Source organism: Bidens hawaiensis, unplaced genomic scaffold, assembly GCF_021521415.1.
Source record: "Bidens hawaiensis isolate Kalapana, Puna unplaced genomic scaffold, B.hawaiensis_p1.1 tig00016041_1, whole genome shotgun sequence".
Taxonomy (NCBI): domain Eukaryota; kingdom Viridiplantae; phylum Streptophyta; class Magnoliopsida; order Asterales; family Asteraceae; genus Bidens; species Bidens hawaiensis.
The window spans coordinates 124,194-146,101 of NW_027492454.1; the positions used below are offsets into that span (position 1 = coordinate 124,194).

Here is a 21,908-nt window from a genome sequence, read left to right on the forward strand (position 1 = left end):
TATATGTGTGTATAAACTGTTGGGTTTCTATGGAAATTACAAACTTAGTTAACCATTTAACTAGTCACATTAAAGGCGGAAGCGTGATATAAATAAACTAAACATATGTATCCATGTGTTTATATATGTATATCTTACAAGTTTATATAAGATATGTTCATGAACAACCTAGTTCATTCATGTCTTAAGATTACCAATAATCTATTTATTAGAAACCCGAAGCAAGGATCAAATGATACGGAAAAGCTAAACTATCAAAGCTATAAACACTTACATTCTTAACCCTTTAAGATTGTAGTTGATGTTGAAGAAGATGATGATGTTGATGCTAGACTTTCAAAAGGAAAATCCTCAAACGGAATGTACCCCGAGCCTCCAACACACACCGAGCTATGTTAGGAAGCTTGAACACGAAAAAACGAGACCCGAACCTCCTTTTTTTTTTCTTGGCCGTAAGTAAGTAGCAAGAAAGAAAGAAAGAGACTTGTCTATCTTTTGTTACTTGAAAGTTTATATGATAATTATCTTTTTTATCATTCAATCCATCCATCCATGATGTTAGGTATTAGGTCAAGTAAACAATACTCAATCTATACCAAATACATGACAATATTTGACCAATACATTGGGGTGTGGGGCCCACCCAAAACCGGCCCCAAATATATTTATTTTTTTTTTATTTTTTTTTTTATTTATTTTATACTTTATAAAATATATAAACACCCCATCTTTTATAAACCATTTTATAAAAGAACACATAGTTAAATAATCATTCCAATAATAATTATTTGAATAAATAAATTAACCAATTAATTTATTTAACACTTTCAAGTAATTATTCAGAAACCCGATTTTCTGAATGTGTCGTGTTCTGTATTTGTCTTATAGATCTTATCTCAACAAATACATAATTGGTGTGTGTCTAACTCGTTATTGGGTATGACCCGACTTGGATCAAACACGGCTAGCCACATTAACCTAATTATGTGTCTCGGGCATACGGTATTCCAACAATCTCCCACTTGCACGTGACTCATAAGAAGTTAATGCTAATGGTGAATACCGCCTAACAACAGGTCACCACCCCTAGTGTGTTTGACTAAGTGCCATTCAATAACATCATCCCCTTCAAGTCCATACTTGATATGATATAGGTAAGTCTTATCACTACATCCCTTTGTTACTAGATGTCCTGTCAAATCGAAGAGACACAGAGTAATCATTCTCTCAATGATTTAACTTAACAGGCCTTAGACATCTAAACTCTCAACACATAAGAGGAACAAATCCCATCTTGACTGCATACATCCTCGTTGACATCTCATATGATATCTGAGCTCTTTCTTACACGTCATCGTGTTACCGAAATAACAAAGAAAAGAGTCAAGTTATCAGACTTGATGAAAAACCAGATCCAATATGCGTCTCAGGTCAAAGGACACAATGATACTCGCCTTTACTCAAGGATTACTTATGATCAGTTGCACTAACTCCATACAGTGATCCTTGAGAGCGGATCATGTCCAATATTTGTATCCCACAAATATCTATGAACCTTGGTGGCAAACCTATGCCCTATATTCATCACATGAATATTAACCAATCCGGGTTCATAATAGTCTTACCTTCATACTTGTTCCCACAAGCATGATCGACTACGGACGTTTAGAACAACATAAGTCATTCATGGATTAAACATGCAAATATAGAACATAACTCATTGAATAATTAAAACATAATTAATTTTCATGAGACACCCATTACATTCGTTCTTATACAAACACTAAACACAGATTAAATCCACTCACTAGAATACCGAAGTCCTAATGCACAAACATGACCCTCATGCTTTGGCCTATCGAGGAGCTTCGTGAGTGGGTCCGCAATATTTTGATCGGTATGAACTTTATGAATACATATCTTTTTCTTTTCAACTTCATCCCTTATGTAGTTGAATCTGCGCTCAATGTGCCTCGTTTTCTGATGAGCACGAGGCTCCTTGATCTGTGCAATAGCACCCTCATTGTCACAGAATATCTCTAGGGGCTCCTGAATGGTAGAGATAATCCCTAGATCCATGATGAACTTTTTCATCCATGCAGCTTCTTGGGCTGCCATTGAAGCGGCGATGTACTCAGATTCTGTAGTGGATAACGCGACAACATCCTGCTTCGAACTCTTCCAAGAGACAGCGCCTCCATTCAAGATGAAGACATATCCCGATTGTGATCGAGAATCATCTCGGTCAGTTTGGAAACTCGCATCCACGTAACCCTTTACGACGAGTTCCTCCTCACCAGACCCATATATTAAAAACATATCCTTAGTCCTTCTAAGGTATTTTAATATATTCTTGACAGCCATCCAATGACTGTCACCTGGGTTGTGCTGGTATCTACTCGTTATGCTTAAAGCATACGAGACGTCCGGTCTAGTGCACATCATTGCATACATAATAGATCCTATTGCCGAAGCATAAGGAACATGTTTCATCCTATCCTGCTCTTCCTTAGAGCTAGGACTTTGGGATGAGCTTAACACGGTTCCTCTAGGAATAGGTACCAAACCTTTCTTAGAGTTTTCCATCCTGAACCTTTTTAGGATTTTATCAATGTATGCACTTTGATTAAGTCCGATCAATTTCCTTTGTCTATCCCTATAGACCTTTATTCCCAAGATATATGTCGCTTCTCCAATATCCTTAATTGAGAAACGACTACTTAACCACGTTTTAACGCTTTCCATACTTGGTATATCATTTCCAAATAAAAGTATATCATCGACATACAAAATAAGGAACATGATTATACTCCCACTAGCCCATTTATACACACACGCCTCATCACCGTTTTGGACGAAACCAAACGCTTTGATTTCTTCATTAAAACGATGATTCCACATCCGTGATGCTTGTTTCAACCCGTAGATTGATTTCTTTAACTTACATACTTTATCAGGATTAGATGGATCGACAAAACCTTCAGGCTGAACCATATGGACATCTTCCTCAAGATATCCATATAGAAAAGCGGTCTTGACATCCATTTGCCATATCTCATAATCAAAATGAGCTGCAATGGCAAATAATATCCTGATCGACTTAAGCATCGCGACCGGCGAGAAGGTTTCATCATAATCAATCCCTTGAGTTTGCGTGAAACCTTTTGCGACAAGTCGGGCTTTGTAAGTATCTAAATTTCCATGCATATCGGTCTTCTTCTTGAAGACCCACTTACATCCAACCAGTTTGGAGTTAAGTGGACGATCAACCAATTCCCAAACTTGGTTATCCTGCATGGATTGCATCTCGGCGCTCATGGCTTCAAGCCACTTGTCACACTCAGGTTGTGACATAGCATCTTTGTAGGAGATCGGTTCATCCGAATCGACCAAGTAGCAATCATCCACAAGAAATCCATATTTCTTGGGAGGTCGACTAATCCTATTAGATCTGCGAGCAACGTGTGTATGATCAACCATTTGATCATCTTCAACATCCTCGTGTTGAACGCTAGTATCAACCAACTGTGTATCATCCAGTGATTCTTGAACCTCTTCAAGTTCCACTCTTTTTTCACTAGGTCCTTCCATAAGGAACCTAGTTTCTAAGAAGTATCCTTTGCGTGAAATAAACACCTTTTGTTCACTAGGATCATAGAATATATATCCTATATCATCCTTTGGGTATCCTATGAAGATACACCTGATGGATCGAGCCTCAAGCTTATTTGGGGTGTCACGTTTAACATAAACTATGCATCCCCATACCCTTAAATATGAAAAGGATGGAACCTTTCCATGCCACACTTCATAGGGTATTCGATCCACCTTTTTGGTCGGGGCCATATTCAAAATACGAGCCGCTGTGAGTAGCGCATATCCCCAAAATGATGGCGGTAGTGAGCTTCGTGCCATCATTGATCGAACCATGTCCAACAGTGTTCTATTCCTCCTTTCGGATACTCCGTTATGTTGAGGAGTTCCAGGATGAGTGAGCTGTGAAATAATCCCACAATCTCTAAGATGACTTTGAAAAGCATCACTTAGGTATTCGCCTCCTCTATCGGAGCGGAGTACCTTGATTGTTCGGTCGAGCTGATTTTGTACTTCATTTTGAAATTCCTTGAACATTTCAAAGGCTTCATGTTTGTGTTTCATTAGATACACATACCCATATCGACTAAAATCGTCGGTAAAGGTAATGAAGTACCTTTCACTATTCCTACTAGTTGGCTTGAAAGGTCCGCATACATCCGTATGTATGATACCCAACAAGTCCTTAGCCCTTTCATTTGTACCTTTGAAAGGCTCTTTGGTCATCTTGCCTTGAATACAAGATTCACACTCATCAAACGAACCTAACTCGTTTGTTTTCAAAAGACCATTCTTTTGGAGAGTATTTATACGATTCTTGTTTATGTGTCCAAGGCGACAATGCCAAATGTAGGAATCACTCAAACCCTTTTTGAGTCTTTTAGTAGAAGTTTGATATAATGAGCTATTTGAGGTATTATCATGAACCAATTCATAAATACCGTTGTTTGGTACAGCTTTAAAATAAAAGATACCATTAGATGATACATGCATTTCTGATCTTACAAATTTAAAGTCAAAGTTACATTGTCTAAGAAGGTGCACAGAAATAATGTTCCTAGTCAAACTAGGAGCATACAAAACATTTTTCAAAACAACTTCCAAACCACTTGGAAGCGATAAAGTGAAGTCTCCTCTAGCGACCACGTGCACCCTTGCACCGTTGCCCATGAAAAGATTCACTTCGCCCTTCTTTAAGTCTTCATTCCTTTTGAACCCCTGCAACCAATTGCAAATATGAGTTCCACATCCGGTATCCAATACCCATGTGTTAGAAGAAATAAGATTTAGCTCAACATTAATCATAAAGACATTACCCGAGGTATGCGCCGCATTCCTCTTGTCTCTTAGCTCTTTTAGGTAGACCGGGCAATTGCGTTTCCAATGTCCGGTCTCCCCACAACCAAAACAAGGATCATCCTTATGACCCCTCGGTTCCACAACCTTTTGTTTCTTTGCCATAACCGGTGATTTGCCCTTACCCTTAAGATGCATAGGAGGACCCTTTCTTTTTGCTACCTTAGCCTTAGAATTGGGTTGAGATCGATTCTTGGATCTACCCTCATTGATCGCAAACATGGGTAAAACCCTTTTACCCATGCTCGCCTCGGCTGTTTTAAGCATTGAGTGAAGTTCTCCAATGTTTTTGTCCCACCCGTTCATGTTATAATTTAACACGAAAGTGTCGAACCTTTTCGACAAAGAGTTAAGGATCAAATCCGTTGCTAACTCTTTTGAGATGGGACAATTGAGCTTGGCGAGGCGATCAATGTAACTTTTCATCTTAAGTACATAAGTTGAAACTGGTTGATTATCATCCATTCTACATGCATGCAAGGCTCGAACCGTTTCGAACCTTTCAACCCTCGATTGCTTAAGGAACATTTCCTTAAGTTGAGTAATCATGTCGTACGCATTATGGTTTTCGAAATCCTTTTGGATTTCGGGAACCATAGTCGCCAACATGAGGCATGATACTTGAATGGAATCTTCCGTGTGTTTGACCCAATTCATGTATTCGACCTCAGTTCCCTCTTCCGGTTCTTCGGGGATAGGTGTTTCCAAAACATGATATAATTTTTCTTGTTTTAGAACAATCCTTAAATTTCGGAACCAATCCGAAAAGTTATTGTGGTTAAGACGGTCTTTAGCGAGAATAGATCGGAGAGATACGTTTTGGACGTTAGGGATTATGTTGTCGTCGACGTGTGCGGCCATCTGCAGAATTTTAATTAAGTTCATTTTAGTGTTTTAGACTTTTAATTATAAATACCCTTTTATATATACCAAATATAATTAATAATTAAAATCTAAAATCCAACAATAAACCCGACTCCGGTTAGGTGACCTTTTTCCCATTGTCGGTTTATCAAGGTAGTTATTCATAACAATTGCAAACCATTTTGCAACTTCTAGAGTTTATGGGACCGGTTCGAAATCATATTTCGTGTCGGCATGTTTATCCCATCAACACCTATTAGACCCATGCTTGGGTGACCCTCTTCACATGGTTCTAATTTAAATCGTCCTACTTGTATCAACTTGTAATATTAACATACAAACGGTTAGGTGACCTTTTTCCCATTTATATGCCAATATTACCTCAACATATTAATTTACTCTACGCGGTTAGGTGACCTTTTTCCCACTAAGAGCTTACTAATATGTTAAGCGTTATACAAAAGGATGGTGTTTAACTCGTTATCCTTAATTTAAAAGGGATTTTTAGTTTTAATAATTCTAGTTGTAAAACTTTAAATCATGTTCTAACATGCATTTAGTAACATGATATTTTGAAACCATTTTCAAAATTCTAATATATAATAAAACCATTTTATTATGGGCGTGAGACGGCTAGTTAATAAGTCCATTTTATTAAACTACGTGTCACGTAATTACCGATAATTATTAGAACCCGTTTTATGCTTTGTTAATTAATTCTATGTGACGAAGTTGATATCCTAATATCTAACAACCACATAATCAAACAATCAATTAACAAGCATACACAATTATACTAGACACGAGCCACTAAGTTAGACCACACTTGTTAGCCGAAACAAGTGTGTGTCTTAGGTCCAATCCTAAGGGACACATGACACGATCCCGCATCCAAATGCTTCGAGCATCTTCTTCAACCCCGTTGTGATCCATTGGGCTTGAACTTGGGCCTTAGCTTCCATAAGCTTTCATTTGGCCCAAACTTCCAATTTTGCAATCTTCTTTAATTTTACAAAACAAATGTCCTAATACATTTTTCTATAAAATAAAGATATTACAAATAACCTATTTATTACATACCCATATGAATAAATAATTACAAAATTACAAAATTGCCCCTAATTAATTATTACAAACCGAAACTTGAATAATTAACTACAATCACAACATCAACCACAAACAAACATCCATTTTGGTCTACGGCTCGGTCTAGTTTTAACAAACATAACCCGTTATGTTTTAGGAACCCGTTCCAAAACCCCTTAACCTTATCGGGCCTAGCCCAACCCAATTTGGGCTTGACCCAATAACTTGATTATGGGCTTCGGCCCACATGTCCAAAACACATGGGCTTCGGCCCAATGAAAAGTCTAATGGGCTTCGGCCCATTTATCCAAAATGGGCTTCGGCCCATATAGTTTTTTCCCTTTTTTTCCGGTTAGCCCAATAACCATTTTCAAGTGGGCTCCGGCCCAATTTCACCCGAATTGGGCTTCGGCCCATTTACTCGGTTTTTATTTTTATTTTTATTTTTTTTGAACAAAGCCCAAAACAATAACAAGATTAAATACAAAAAAAATCATGCATGTTAATTTTTGTATAAAATCTTTCAAGGGGAAAAATATAAAACCAAGAACCCGAAGCTTAGTTTCCCGTATCCCGGCTCTTGATGCCATTTGTTGGGTTTCTATGGAAATTACAAACTTAGTTAACCATTTAACTAGTCACATTAAAGGCGGAAGCGTGATATAAATAAACTAAACATATATATCCATGTGTTTATATATGTATATCTTACAAGTTTATATAAGATATGTTCATGAACAACCTAGTTCATTCATGTCTTAAGATTACCAATAATCTATTTATTAGAAACCCGAAGCAAGGATCAAATGATACGGAAAAGCTAAACTATCAAAGCTATAAACACTTACATTCTTAACCCTTTAAGATTGTAGTTGATGTTGAAGAAGATGATGATGTTGATGCTAGACTTTCAAAAGGAAAATCCTCAAACGGAATGTACCCCGAGCCTCCAACACACACCGAGCTATGTTAGGAAGCTTGAACACGAAAAACCGAGACCCGAACCTCCTTTTTTTTTTTTTGGCCGTAAGTAAGTAGCAAGAAAGAAAGAAAGAGACTTGTCTATCTTTTGTTACTTGAAAGTTTATATGATGATTATCTTTTTTATCATTCAATCCATCCATCCATGATGTTAGGTATTAGGTCAAGTAAACAATACTCAATCTATACCAAATACATGACAAGATTTGACCAATACATTGGGGTGTGGGGCCCACCCAAAACCGGCCCCAAATATATTTATTTTTTTTTTTATTTTTTTTTTATTTATTTTATACTTTATAAAATATATAAACACCCCATCTTTTATAAACCATTTTATAAAAGAACACATAGTTAAATAATCATTCCAATAATAATTATTTGAATAAATAAATTAACCAATTAATTTATTTAACACTTTCAAGTAATTATTCAGAAACCCGATTTTCTGAATGTGTCGTGTTCTGTATTTGTCTTATAGATCTTATCTCAACAAATACATAATTGGTGTGTGTCTAACTCGTTATTGGGTATGACCCGACTTGGATCAAACACGGCTAGCCACATTAACCTAATTATGTGTCTCGGGCATACGGTATTCCAACATAAACGTCCCTAAGGAAAGACGTGAAGGAAAGAAGATAAATAATAAGTTAATAGCTCTAAGCTTTAATACCAAATAGAATAATGAAAACTATATAAGATGTTATGAATTACTAATCGACAATTTATTCTTATTATTACGTGAGTTAATTATGCTGATGGTTCATGTGTTCATATTACATCCACTGTCTATCATAACACGTTTGGTTCTTCACACAGATAGTGAAACCTCTGTTAAATTCCCATGGATGGCGAAACTACCAAGGAAAGGAAGTTTGGATTGTTATGATATTAGGTGATACTCGTCTTGGTTACCCAAGCCCGTTTAGTCATATCGAAATCAAATATACTAAATAGTATGTCGAAAATTTCAATATCATGAGAAAAATTATTAAAAAAATCTAAATCAAATAATATCAACTGAAAATCATAATAGCATAAACCATGAAGAAAATCCAAATTCCAAACAACATAAACCTTGATAAAACAAGGTATCGAAATATAATATCTAGAAAGTCAATATTTCTTTTTTATTTGAAGTTGAACTGTGTATATCTGTCATCTGAGGGACTTGAACACAAGACTTCTTAACCCCTTGATGTTTATTAAAAACTCTATCTTCGTTAATGAACCACCAACATGATTCGTTTTTAAATAATTTTTAATAACTATCACTAATGAAATTGTAGGTTTAATACGTTAATGTTGCATGTGGCAATCATAACACATTATGAAAAAAATAAATTATTTGTTTTATAAAGTTGTACACACATTCAGTAGAATAATCTCATACGACATGTAAGTAGGATCTACTAAAATCATACATGTTAAAACGAGTAACTATTAGAAATCGTGCTAACTTAATATATGGTCAAGGGTCGATATGTTCATGACCATTGTCTTTCTGTACCCTTGATCGTTGTTGCACCATCGCAATGTTTTAATATCCGGATTTTACCGTACCGGTCGGGCTCATAAACGACACAACCGGTAATAACGGCAGGTTTGAACTAGTTTTTAAATTATAACTCTAAAAAAATCCGAAACTACATAATTCGATAATCAAAAATCAACTTTCAACAATTTTTTTTTATAATTAAACGTCTACGATATGCTTATGACAGTTAAGTGTTGAATGCATTTGGTTCACGGCCGCTTAAAAGATGGAATTCATATCATCGTCTACGTCGTTTACATAAACATAAATCTTTTCACTTTTCACAATATGAAATAAGTAGTTTTAGTTACCAATATATTAAATTTGAGTGATGGGAATTGGAAAGCCGCCAGGTTATAACGGGGAGTTTGAAAATAAAAATTCAAAATTGAACATTGGTATAAACCGGTTCATATGGATGCACCGATAATATTGGATTTTCTTGGGGTTCGAAAACTAGACCGACACTCTAATTAGACCAGGATCTATCCTACCAATACAACTGGTAATACCGGCCTATTTGAACAAGTTTTTAAAACATTGCATCATTGACATAAACAGGTTATCAGCTAAACCGTCACCAACAACGGCACCGCTCGTTGTAATCATCATCTTCATCACCACCACCATCACACCGGTCAAATGGTTGTCACGGTCTCAACTTTCAAACTATTTGTTTTCATTGGACCTCCGTTATATAAAATTTAACGACGTTGAGTTTTTTTTTTCAAATTTCAACATGATGTTTTAGGCTTTTGATCGGAATGAGAATAAGAATCGATTTATGTAAAACTTAACTCGAAACGGTGGTTCAAACGACTAAAGCATGCTTCAACTTCGGCATTTAATATTTTAATTATAAAAATCAAGTTGTTTGGAGCGTCGATTCGAGTTAAGTTTTACGTAAACTTATTCATATTCTCATTCCAATCAAAAGCCCTAAAACATCAATTTAAAATTGGAAAAACCTAACGTTGTTAAATTTATTTTAACGTATGTCAAATGAAAACAAATAGTGTAAAAGTTGAGAACGGTGACAACTATTTTCTAAGTTAGAATTATTACCGATCAACTGCGTTATATTGATATTATTAAAATCCAATTTGCCTAATGAAATAAACATTTATAATTCAAAGGATACTAAAACCATTATTTAAACCAATGTTTTAATAACCGGTATTTTACTTGTACCGGATTGAGTTCAAAATGGTACAACCGGTTGAATTGGGTCATACCGGGAGGTTCAACCGGTTAAATAGTTACTTTATAATTTTATATAAATGTAACTTTAATCCAAAAATAACTTAAAACTAAATGATTGCATAAAAAAAATAATCCAAAAGTTAATCCGTATTAAAAAAAATAATGCAAAGGCATTCAATTTATAAAAAGTAGTTCTAAAGTTTACACGTTTGAATGTTAAGTTGGGTTAAAAGTAATTTTGAAAATATATGGGCTGCAAATATCAAAAAATTCTCGAACTTAAAACCGGTTTGCCGGTAAAGACCGGTATTTTAGACAAAAAAAAACCGCCGGTACGATGTTCTAGCAAACCGGCTAAAAATATCATACTGAAAATACCGGCCTGCTGTGTGAAATCCGGTTTATCCGGTTCAACCGACCGATTTGAACCGGTTTTTAAAACACTATTTAAACTTTATTAATAAAACTAACGATAGTGTTGGACTTGTGACTTGTGAGGAAGGAGTAGTTGTAAATCCATGCAATTGAGACCCATGGGCAAAATCGTAATTTCCAATCAGATGACGCATCCGGACGTGAAACATTTCATAATATACACTTTATAAATATTTTATTTATCTTGACTTAATTTAATATTTAATTTAATAAGGTGGCTTAAAATGACCACGTCAGCCACATGACTGGTGGCGTTAGTTGTCCAATTCTTCACGACGCGTAGATCGATCAAGATTCGGACACGTGTACGGTGATCAACAGTGTGAGTATCGTACAAATTTTATTGTTTACACCTTGCACCGGCCTTTTATTTAGATTGAACGCTATGCCTCCTTTGAGTTTTATTAAACATAAATGGTCCCTTGACTTTGAAAAACTATTTGAAAGCAAGTGCTTTAACAAGTCAAAACATTTTTAAATTTTAATATATGTGTATGTATGAACCCATGTTGATATCAGTTGATAACAAACATTTTAACCGTGTAAGAGTGATGATCGTATCTGTATGGTTGTATGGGTAACAGTGACGAAGCTTGGACTAAGACACCCGGGGGGACTCAAAATGTATACAAAATTTCACAAACGTAGTGGCCAGACTCAAATTTTCGACCGAAAACGTATAAATTTACACTACGTATAAAATTTTTTGGCAAAAAATGGCTAAATACTACACTACGTATGAAAAATTTCGTCAGAAAACGGCTAAATTGTACACTACGTATAAACAATTTCGTCAGAAAACGGCTAAATTGTACACCACGTATAAAAATTTTCGTCAGAAAACGACTAAAATTTACACTACGTATAAAAAGTTTCAGCAGATAACGGCTAAATTTACATTTTGTATAATAAATTTCGGCCGAAAATGGCTAATTTTTACACAACGTGTTAAAAATTCTTCCGAAAGCGGCTAAATTTCACACTACGTATAAAAAGTTTTGGCTGAAAACGTTTAAATTTACACCACGTATAAAAAATTCTGACGAAAACTGATAACTTTATACTATTACGTAAAAAAACAGGGGCCGATGCCCTAAGCAACCTTCGCCATTGATGGGTAAGTTAAGTATTGATTATTTTATTAATTTCAGACAACATGTTAATCTAGTATCTGATGCTTTGTTTATGTGATTGTTTTTTTACGATTTATATTAAGATGATGTGTTATAATATTTAAGTGTAAGGAATAAATTACAATGTTATGGTATACGGTTTTACAAAACAATTCTTTGTCAATTCAAATGTAGGCTTCATAGTGGTGTGTGCTTTTAGTAGTGACAAACATTAGTAGAATAAAAACAATTGGTAGAGTTGATATTAGATCTTTAAGTCAAACAAATAGATCTTTAATGGTATATATGTGTGTAATTTTACCTCGGTTAAGGTGAAAGTTCGATAACGTGCTTCTATACGATCTCGAACTAGCTACAGATGCTCAACTCATACCACCACATTCTTAAAATGTATGAACAATAAATGAGTAAATTAATTATGATTTAAGATCAAAACATCTTTCGGTTTCGATTACAGACGTTTAGGTTACATATACTGTATGTAAACTTTCTAATTATCTATGGAAAATCTACTACTGAACAATGCTTTACGATAGCTGACAAGCATACGAAGAGGACGAACTTCAACTTTGTTAACCAATACAACGTTACAATCCAAAAGCATAAACCGGGTGGCGGGTGCTCCATGGTGTAAACATTAAATTTAAAAGGACTAAAGAGTCATTATAGCCAATATAGAGGGGGTAAAATTGGAAAGGTTTATTTGTATCAATATCAACAATTATTTAGAAAACAATTCAAACGGCCAGCACGATATCAATGGGCCAGCTCAACGACCACTTTTCTCGCTGCATAATTTAATATGTTATTTTTTATTTTTATTTTTTAAGAAAGGATTTAATATGTTCATTTAAACTTACTTAAAAGAGCATTTTTAATATAGTGACTCGTCGAATAAACCATTTGACCTTGTTTTTATATAATTAGCATCAACATGTGTTATTTGTTTATGTTTTGATATTTTTGTGTTTTATAATTACCCTGTTAATTACGTTGTTAAACTTATAAAGGGCTGTATAAAATAACTTAATTCCCTAATAATAATATGAAGAAAGTTAACGTACAAATAAATTTAACGTGCACTCGTGCAAATTTGTAAAACTCAGGTAAAATAATTATATATACAAATAAAGTAATTATGTAATTACTCTATAATGTAATTTTATAATTATATACTAATTGCATATATCATTACTATCCTTGATTATCATAATTAACATGTTAATTTCATTTGTATTTGATTTAAACCCATAATAATATTATATATTGTATTTAATTTCCGTATACTTTCGCATTACCACATTAACGATAGAAAAAAAAAATCTTAATATTATACCCGCTATGGTTTACATACAACTTTTGCATAATGTACTAATAGTAAGAAAACAAAAATCTAGCTTTCACATTATCACCTTTAACTTAAAAAGATTTTAAACTTTTAACGTTTTCTTTTCCGAACTTTATATTTATTTTGCTGTCCAAAATTTGTTTTATATTCATTTTAGAAGCTATACAAACAAATATGAGTAAATGAAGCGATTAATACAACAATACTGTTGATTATTTATTTATTTTTTAAAATAAAATTTCATTTATGATATAATTTGATTTTCTCTAATAACTTTGTTCGTTAACATTTTAAAATGTTCTAAATATACAATCACGTTAAAAAAATTATCGACGTTCCAATACAAATTATTAGAAAGGGAACTGTAGTCAAACTAAAATATATTCTTGTATCGATGTCTTGCGCACATGTTTGGACCGATATTTCGAGGGGATATAATTACGCACTTCGACTTTCTGATAAAGATATGTAATTGCTTGATGCTATTTGTATTTTTAAATTTGAAAAATGGTCAAGACAAGTTATAAGTATTTTCATGTAGAGACAAGCATTTCTTTATCAAGTCCTCGTGACTTACCAGTACTAATGCGAACAACATTGGTATCAGTATTCATCTTAGTGGTTTTCCTATGAGTTGCTTCAATACTGACAAGTGTCTTTCACTATCGATTTCGAACCGGTACACGTACCGCCATAATTAGTACAATATACGGTTTGTCTTTTCACACATTGTGACTGGTACATGCTTATACGACTAATAGGGGTTTGCATGAGTTGATTTGGGGTGGTTTTGGGCCAAACCCATAACCATAATAGACATGTCGGTTAATGGATAGCCACAACCATAACCGATTCGTTATGGCGGTTTCGTTAATCGGTTTTGAAAGTTAGAATGAGTCGGTTAACCATAACTAAAACAATGTAACTGAGACTAAAATTTAGTACTAAATAATAATAATAATAATAATAATAATAATAATAATAATAAATGACATAATCCAGCAAATTATATAATTCATAATATCAATACCAATATTAAAAAAAAAACTACATTATATAATCTAATGAAATTCAAGTTATATCGATAACAAACAACGAACCTAAAACATCAAAATAGTATAACATGACAATATGATTAGTGAAACTTAATCCTAAACATATCGTTGGTTAAATAAATGGGTTGGTTCAGTTATAACATGTTTAAAATATCTTTAACGAAGATCGACCCGCATTTAATGGTTTTCAAAAATTCATTAAATCGACCCACCGGTTATGTCGGTTATCGGTTCACATCGGTTTTGTTATGACTGTTTTGGTTATGTTAAGGGTTATTACGGTTATGTTGCTCATTCTAACGGCTACGCATGACTGACAAGTGTACAGATGAGACATAAAATCATCCTTTTTCACTCTATCCGCCCTGTATTACCCTCTACGAGCCGTATAAGACTTCAAAACTGACACATCCCAGGTCCTATACAAACAGTATATTATGATTTTGTATGTATACGTATATAATAACTCAGGAAGACGTGTCTGGTGACGTGGAACGTTGTTTTCTCTCACTAGCTTCAGCTGCAAAAAGGCCACACCCTCTTCCCTCCATCCCCTCTTCCTCCGTCTCGTTTTAGAGAGAGAAAGAAACTCATATTCTAGAGAGAGAAAAAAAATGCACTTCTAATACTATCAAATAATATTATTAATATTATTATTCCAACTCAGGTACGCCTTATACTCTGTTTAATCTTCAACTCTACTGTTCTGTTCTATGTTGTTCTATACTACACAATTAATAATTACCTACTCATCACTTTAATTCAATTTACCACTCCTCACTATTTTATGTAATTATTATTTTTTTTATAAAAAAATCGGTATAGATAACCGATTCATGTTTATTGTTATTATTATTATTATTAGAAAAATATGTTGATATATAAATTCACATACGTGTGACTGTGTGTGTGTGTGTGTGAGAGAGAGAGAGAGAGAGAAGATCAGAATTCAGAAGACTCATAATAATTGGGCAAAAAACTAATTGAATTTGTTTTATTTTATTATTATTATTATTTTTATTTTTTATTTTATGAAATTGGACTAGTAATTACTATAATTGTTAATAATTATTTGGTTATGTAATAACTGGGATGAATTCGAGGGCAATTTTGTAAATTGATTAATTGGATCGGTAACCGTAATTCTGTTGGGAGTTTGTTGGATGCTGTCTGTTACTTTCCACTTGTTTGATTTGAATTGAGATTTACCAGATCCGGTTAATTAACTGTTACCGATATCCCGAAACCCGATTAATTAGTGATTACTGGATTTAAGTTTATGCTTATATTCAGTAGGGGTGCAAACGAGCTGAGCTACTTTAGATAAATAAGAAGCTCGAAACGAGTCGAGCCTTTTCTAGCCCGAGCCTCAAACGAAGCTCGTTTAGTAACCGATCTTGAGCTCGAGCCTTGTGTATTTTTATGTTTTAACTCTTCTGAAATTCTAACCAGTAGCCGAGCTTTGGCTTGTTTAAGGTACTGCACATGAGCTCGAGCGGAGATTAGGCGCGTTTTAAGGTTATTGTCAATATATATAAAATAATTAAACTTGTATATAAAATTATAAATTTATTAAAGTTTATTAAATAATGATCGAGCTGAGTTTGAGCTTGAAAAACTTCTCACGAGTCGATCTCGAGCTCTCGTAAGTCAACAGACGGCTAGCTCTAGGTCGGGCCGGCTCGTGTACACCCCTACCGATGAGAAGCGTAAGATTAAAATTGAAGCTAGTTTAAGTTGTGAAATTGCTTTTGTTGTTACTGGTTACGGTTTTCAGTTTATCAAATATAGTTTCTGGATATTACTATATGATAATATTATCCATATATTCTTTGTAACATATACAAAGTATTATACTTTAGAAGCAACAAATATGGTAAAAGATGGTCTTGAAGAAGAAACCGACACATTATATTTGCTTATGGTTTTTTTGTTGATTAGTAGTGGTTTAAGTTTGTAGCTGAAGAATATTGATGACTTCACATTTCTGTCTCGCATTGCAGGACTTTGACCAGCGTTGACCGGTTATTCTTTGAATCTGTTGACGTTTTTGCCCATGGGCAGTTGTGAAGAAACAAAGGCTTGTAAACCTGAAAAATCATCTTCACCTCCACCTCCACCTCAACCTCAACCTGTAAGCTCGAATATTATTCATATTTCACAATTAATTAAGATACGTTTCTGTAACTATTTTGTTTATTAAAATCTATTACTAATTGTTGCAGGAACATCAGCAGGTTGGTGTTCATGCGTATCCCGACTGGGCAGCCATGCAGGTTTGCTTTATTATACATGTTATTGTCATCTAAAATATTGTTTTTGTTCATGAAAGTTGAAACCGAATCTTATTTGATCCTTTCTTTTTGCAGGCTTATTATGGGCCTAGAATGGCGGTGCCACCATACTTCAACTCAGCTGTTGCATCTGGTCATGCCCCTCCACCTTACATGTGGGGACCACCACAGGTATAGTACGATACGGTTTGATTATGTATGTTGAAAGCATATCATGGTGGTCAGCTGGTCTGGTCATGTTGTTGACTTGTGTCTGTGATTGTAATTTCAGCATATGATGCCACCGTATGCTGCAATGTATCCACATGGAGGTGTTTATCCACATCCTGGAGTTCCTATTGTGAGTCTTTTATCAAATTATTTTTTAAAAAACCTTACATTAGAACTTGTAAAATTAATTTTATCATGTTTGGAACTATGATGCAGGCGAGCCCTATGAGCACTGATTCTCCTGCCAAGTCATCAGGGAATTCTGACCGTGGATTGATGAAGAAACTGAAGGGATTTGATGGGTTGGCAATGTCAATCGGCAATGGCAATGGAAATGGTAATGCTAATGAAGATGGGAATTCTCACAGGTACTAAGCTTTTTCTCAGTATTAATTAGTGTATTCAAGTATATACCTATTTCCAGTTACAAAGAGTTGAACTTATTTTTTAACATTTTTTAATAATAGTGGAGAGACTGAAGGTTCTAGCGAAGGAAGTGATGGCAATACAACTGAGGTAATGACAATACAAAGAGTTGAAGTTCTTAGATATAAATCATTTACCTTCTTTCGGGTTGAATCACAGTTTAGCTAAACAAGAAACGGTTACGCTAGGGTCAATGTTTTAGCTAAATAAGTAACACAAGGCAATTTCATATATACCCATGCAAAACTAAAATATCATGTATGCCCATACAGAGTAGTTAAAATACCAAATGTACCCAAATCATTAAAATCAATTTAATAATGACCATTTTACCCTTACCTTTTTGAAACTTTAAAATCTCATATATGCTCATCTTGCTTATCATCAAAGTCAATCAAATTCAAACAACAAATAGGTTTAAATATATAAAATGGAAAGGGGTAGATGGTCAATAAGTAAAAATACATTGAAGTTGGGTATATATAATATTTTTAGTTTTGATTGAGTATATATGAAAACTTTCAAGTTTGTAAGGGTATATATGAAATCAATCCTAAATCTATTCACTTGTTTTTTCAGGGTGGTCAAAATAATGGAAAAAGGAGCCGTGAAGAATCACCAAATGCGCGTAAGTCCAACAATCTATCAAGTTATTCACTCATATTTTTATTTGGAATTTATCTGTATTATACTTGTTTACAACTCTTTTTCTTACATGATTACACCAGCTGCTGAAGTTGGCAAGACCAAGCCATTCACCGGTCAACTATTTCCTGTTGACCAAAATGAAGCTTCCAAGAAGTTGACTCCACTCACTGTAACCGCTTACAAGGCCTCTGATTCTGAAATGAAGAAATCTCCCACCGAGATGGCATCTGCTACTCTTGCAGTAGTGGCAAGTGAAGCCCTGTTACTGGTCCGTTTTATTAATTTTAATCCGGTAATACTAGCTCGTTAACATTGTTTTCTGAATTTATATCTTTTTTATAAATTGTGATAGAGTGAGCGAGAACTTAAACGGGAGAGGAGAAAACAGTCTAACCGAGAATCTGCCAGAAGGTCTAGATTAAGAAAACAGGTATCGGTTTCTTATTTCTAATATTAAACCTTATATCAAAATTAAATAATTATTCAAATGTCTAAAATTTCAAATATTTAGGCTGAAGCTGAAGAACTTGCAATAAAAGTTGAAGCCTTGACTTCTGAAAATTTGAACCTTAAATCTGAGATTAATCGGTTGACCGACACATCAGAGAAACTGAAGCTTCAAAATACTATACTAATGGTAAAACGTAAAACATAATTAAATAATAAACGGGCTCGATTATTTCTTTTCTTAATGTAACATTTCCTTTTCAACCACAGGAGAAACTTAAAACTGCTCAGCTAGAACAAGAGTCCGAAGACCCTAGACCCAACCCGACAGCTAACCTACTTTCACGGGTCGACAACGGGTCAAGTTCAAATTCTGGTGGAGAAGGTGAAGTTTATGAAAGTAACAATAACCAAAAATCTGGTGCAAAGCTGCGTCAACTTCTGGACGCTAGCCCACGGGCTGATGCGGTTGTTGCAAGCTAATTATTGATGAAATAACCCGACCCGTAATAAGTATCCTGTTTGCTTACCTTAGTTTTTTTAAAGCTAATTATTAATGTGATTTTGGCGTCATTTTGAAGCTGAAATTGCTGTTATGCTAACGTTAGTAGATGATGACGTGATTGCGATTTTTAAACATATGTCTGGTTGTGCTTTGAAATTTCGTTGGCGAACCTGAAACGTGTTTTTAGTTTCTGAGTTTGCTATGGAATTAGCCACCGACTGTTTATCTTATATGATTGTTAAGAACTGGAGAGATGAGAATATTGATGGAACATATATTATATATGTTGTGTGTAATATATGGGATGATAATATTATTGGATGGGTGTGACTTCAATTATAAATATGATTTTGTGTCTGTCTTGGTTTTGCTACATGCCTTTTTTGATGGATGTGTAATGTGTTTATGGGAGTGGGCATTAAGTAAGGATGGCAGTGGGTCGGGTTTCATTACTGAATAAGCATAACGTTACTAACAGGTCTACACCGATTAGATCCTTTAAGTTGCTCTCATTCTATGAATGTTATTTTAAACTTCTTACTTGGTCTTCTGTCTTTTGTATTTATGTAAAAAAATACAGCTTTTGGATTTTTTTTTATTATTTAATAAGCAATTTTATAAACATTTAACACCAACCAAACTACATCTGGATAATGGGTAAGCAAGCAACAAGCTGCGTCGCTATCTCCTTTTGGATCGCAAAGCCTATTCTACTAAATATAAATCCTTGGTTCTTCGGGCTCTGCGAGTCACTGTGGACCACCTTCTACACCCGTTCCAAGAAGCGAACCGCCTTGGGAGCTAGAGATCCAAATGTGTCGAAGGCAAATGGAATGAACACGTGCTGATTCTCCAAACACGCTGCCTCATGCTTAGCAACCTTCTTAGATTCCGCCCTCAAAACCGCCTGTCTCGGAACGAAACCACTATCTCTCCGCCCCACCAACGGGGACACCCCAGTGAGGTCGACACATGCATGCTTACCCCCTGCCCATTTCAACACAAGAACGTCTGCAGGACGCAGTGTAGATCTCAAATTCTTATGTAAATACTATTTTTTAATAAAAATTATCATACTAGATTATAAATAAAAATAAAATTAAAACTTATATTCTTCTTGATCTCACATTCAATGTATTAGCTCATATGGTAGTATTAGCCAAATCTTGGGCGTTGTTATTGTAAGGGGGTTAGGGAGTGTTTTTAAGTTTACATGGTAGGTACTGATTAGTGCGACAATTTAGTGGAAACGCTATCACACACAAACGAAAGCAAAAAATTAAAGACATAAGAAATAACGCGGTACGGTCAGAGTAATATGCATCCACGATGCAACTACGGTTTCTTCTTTATTAGCTTAGACAATATTACAAGTACAATAGCGAGTATAATAGGATCGAGTTATTCTACAAAGAGAAACAAAAATGAGAATGATGAGAAGAATTTGCAGCCACATAAAAAAACCCTTCAAAAAAAAAAAATCATAACTCAATTTATAAAAAAACGAAAAAAGTAAAAACAAAAAAATGTTTCCACTGTCTTTCTCGTTCTCATAAGAAAAATTAAAATAAAAAACACAATGGTAAGTGAAAAAAGTCGTGTCTTTTTGTTTATCATGGTGTTTTGTGTTTATTTTCGTCATTGATTGTCTTTTTTCTTTGACGTTGTGTCTTTTTTTCTTTTATATTGTGTTATATTACTCAAAATTTTGTTATATTTTGTTCGACATTGTGTTATATTTTGCGATCCTATTGTGCCTTTTTTTTAGTTTAATTGTGTCTTTTGTTCATTTCCGTCATTGTTTCTTTGATCTCGACATTGGCTTTTCGTCAAATTTATATATATTTTATTATTATTATTTTTTGAACGGGAATGATGGCGGAAACATTTTAGTTTTTTTCGTTTTTTATTTATATTTTAAGTTATGATTTTTTTAAATTTATATTTAAGGAGTCTTTTGTGTGGTTATAAATTCTTCTCACACTTCTCATTTTCGCCTCTCTTTATATTTTAACTTTACCCGGTATATATAATAGAGACTAATTAGCTTTTATAACTTAATTAGAAAATAACAAAATATGGGCCTAAAGCAGCCCTCAAGTTTGAGCCCAATTCCTCTTCACAAGCCCAACAAAACGTAGGCACATGACAACTAATTTCCAACTTAAGTCATTGTAAAATGATGCTTGTATATTCTTCAACAATGTTATTTTGTTAAGTAATCAAAGGTGTCACACTATTCAATAAGCATATCAGTCTTATAACAAAGCTTTAGGACCTCCCATGACCTCTTCTATCATTGTAGTGATGGATCTAATAGCAATAGATCGATCATAAAGTCGCATATCACGTACTATGTCAAACTCATTAAAATATGGTTGCACTCGTAAAGCCACTCGAAACACCTTTGTTCGAGAATTTTGAAAGTTCTACGTTAGAAAATCGATTATTGCTCCCATTGATTCTTCTTAAGTCAGTTATGGTTTCCACCCAAAGCTAATGTTGTTCCAACAACATTGTTCAAAGATGTACACATTGTCGTGAGTGTTAGCGTGTTACTCAGGTTTAGAAAGAAAAACGACAAAGCGATCGAGTTGATCCAAATCTAGGCTACCGTTTGTTATTATCAACTGTATTCATGTCTGATTTGGGAAGAAAGGGAAACTAGTATCCCGATATGTTGGTCCATTCAAAATCCTTGAAAATGATGGAATTTGGCATACAGACTCGAGCTACCTCAAGAGCTTAGCAATATTCATCACACTTATCATGTGTCCAATCTC

General features: G+C 34.4%; 1 protein-coding gene across 1 annotated transcript; it reads left to right on the forward strand.

Moving 5' to 3' along the window:
• Positions 1-15,086: 15,086 nt before the first annotated feature.
• Positions 15,087-19,453, forward strand: LOC143550443 (common plant regulatory factor 1-like). Its single transcript, XM_077041087.1, has 12 exons — positions 15,087-15,262; positions 16,599-16,729; positions 16,821-16,871; positions 16,965-17,060; positions 17,161-17,229; positions 17,316-17,467; positions 17,567-17,615; positions 18,105-18,153; positions 18,254-18,441; positions 18,526-18,603; positions 18,685-18,810; positions 18,891-19,453. The coding sequence occupies exons 2-12, from the start codon at positions 16,652-16,654 to the stop codon at positions 19,101-19,103; spliced, it is 1,149 nt and encodes a 382-aa protein (XP_076897202.1). The 5' UTR covers positions 15,087-15,262; positions 16,599-16,651; the 3' UTR covers positions 19,104-19,453.
• The last annotated feature ends 2,455 nt before the right edge of the window (positions 19,454-21,908 follow it).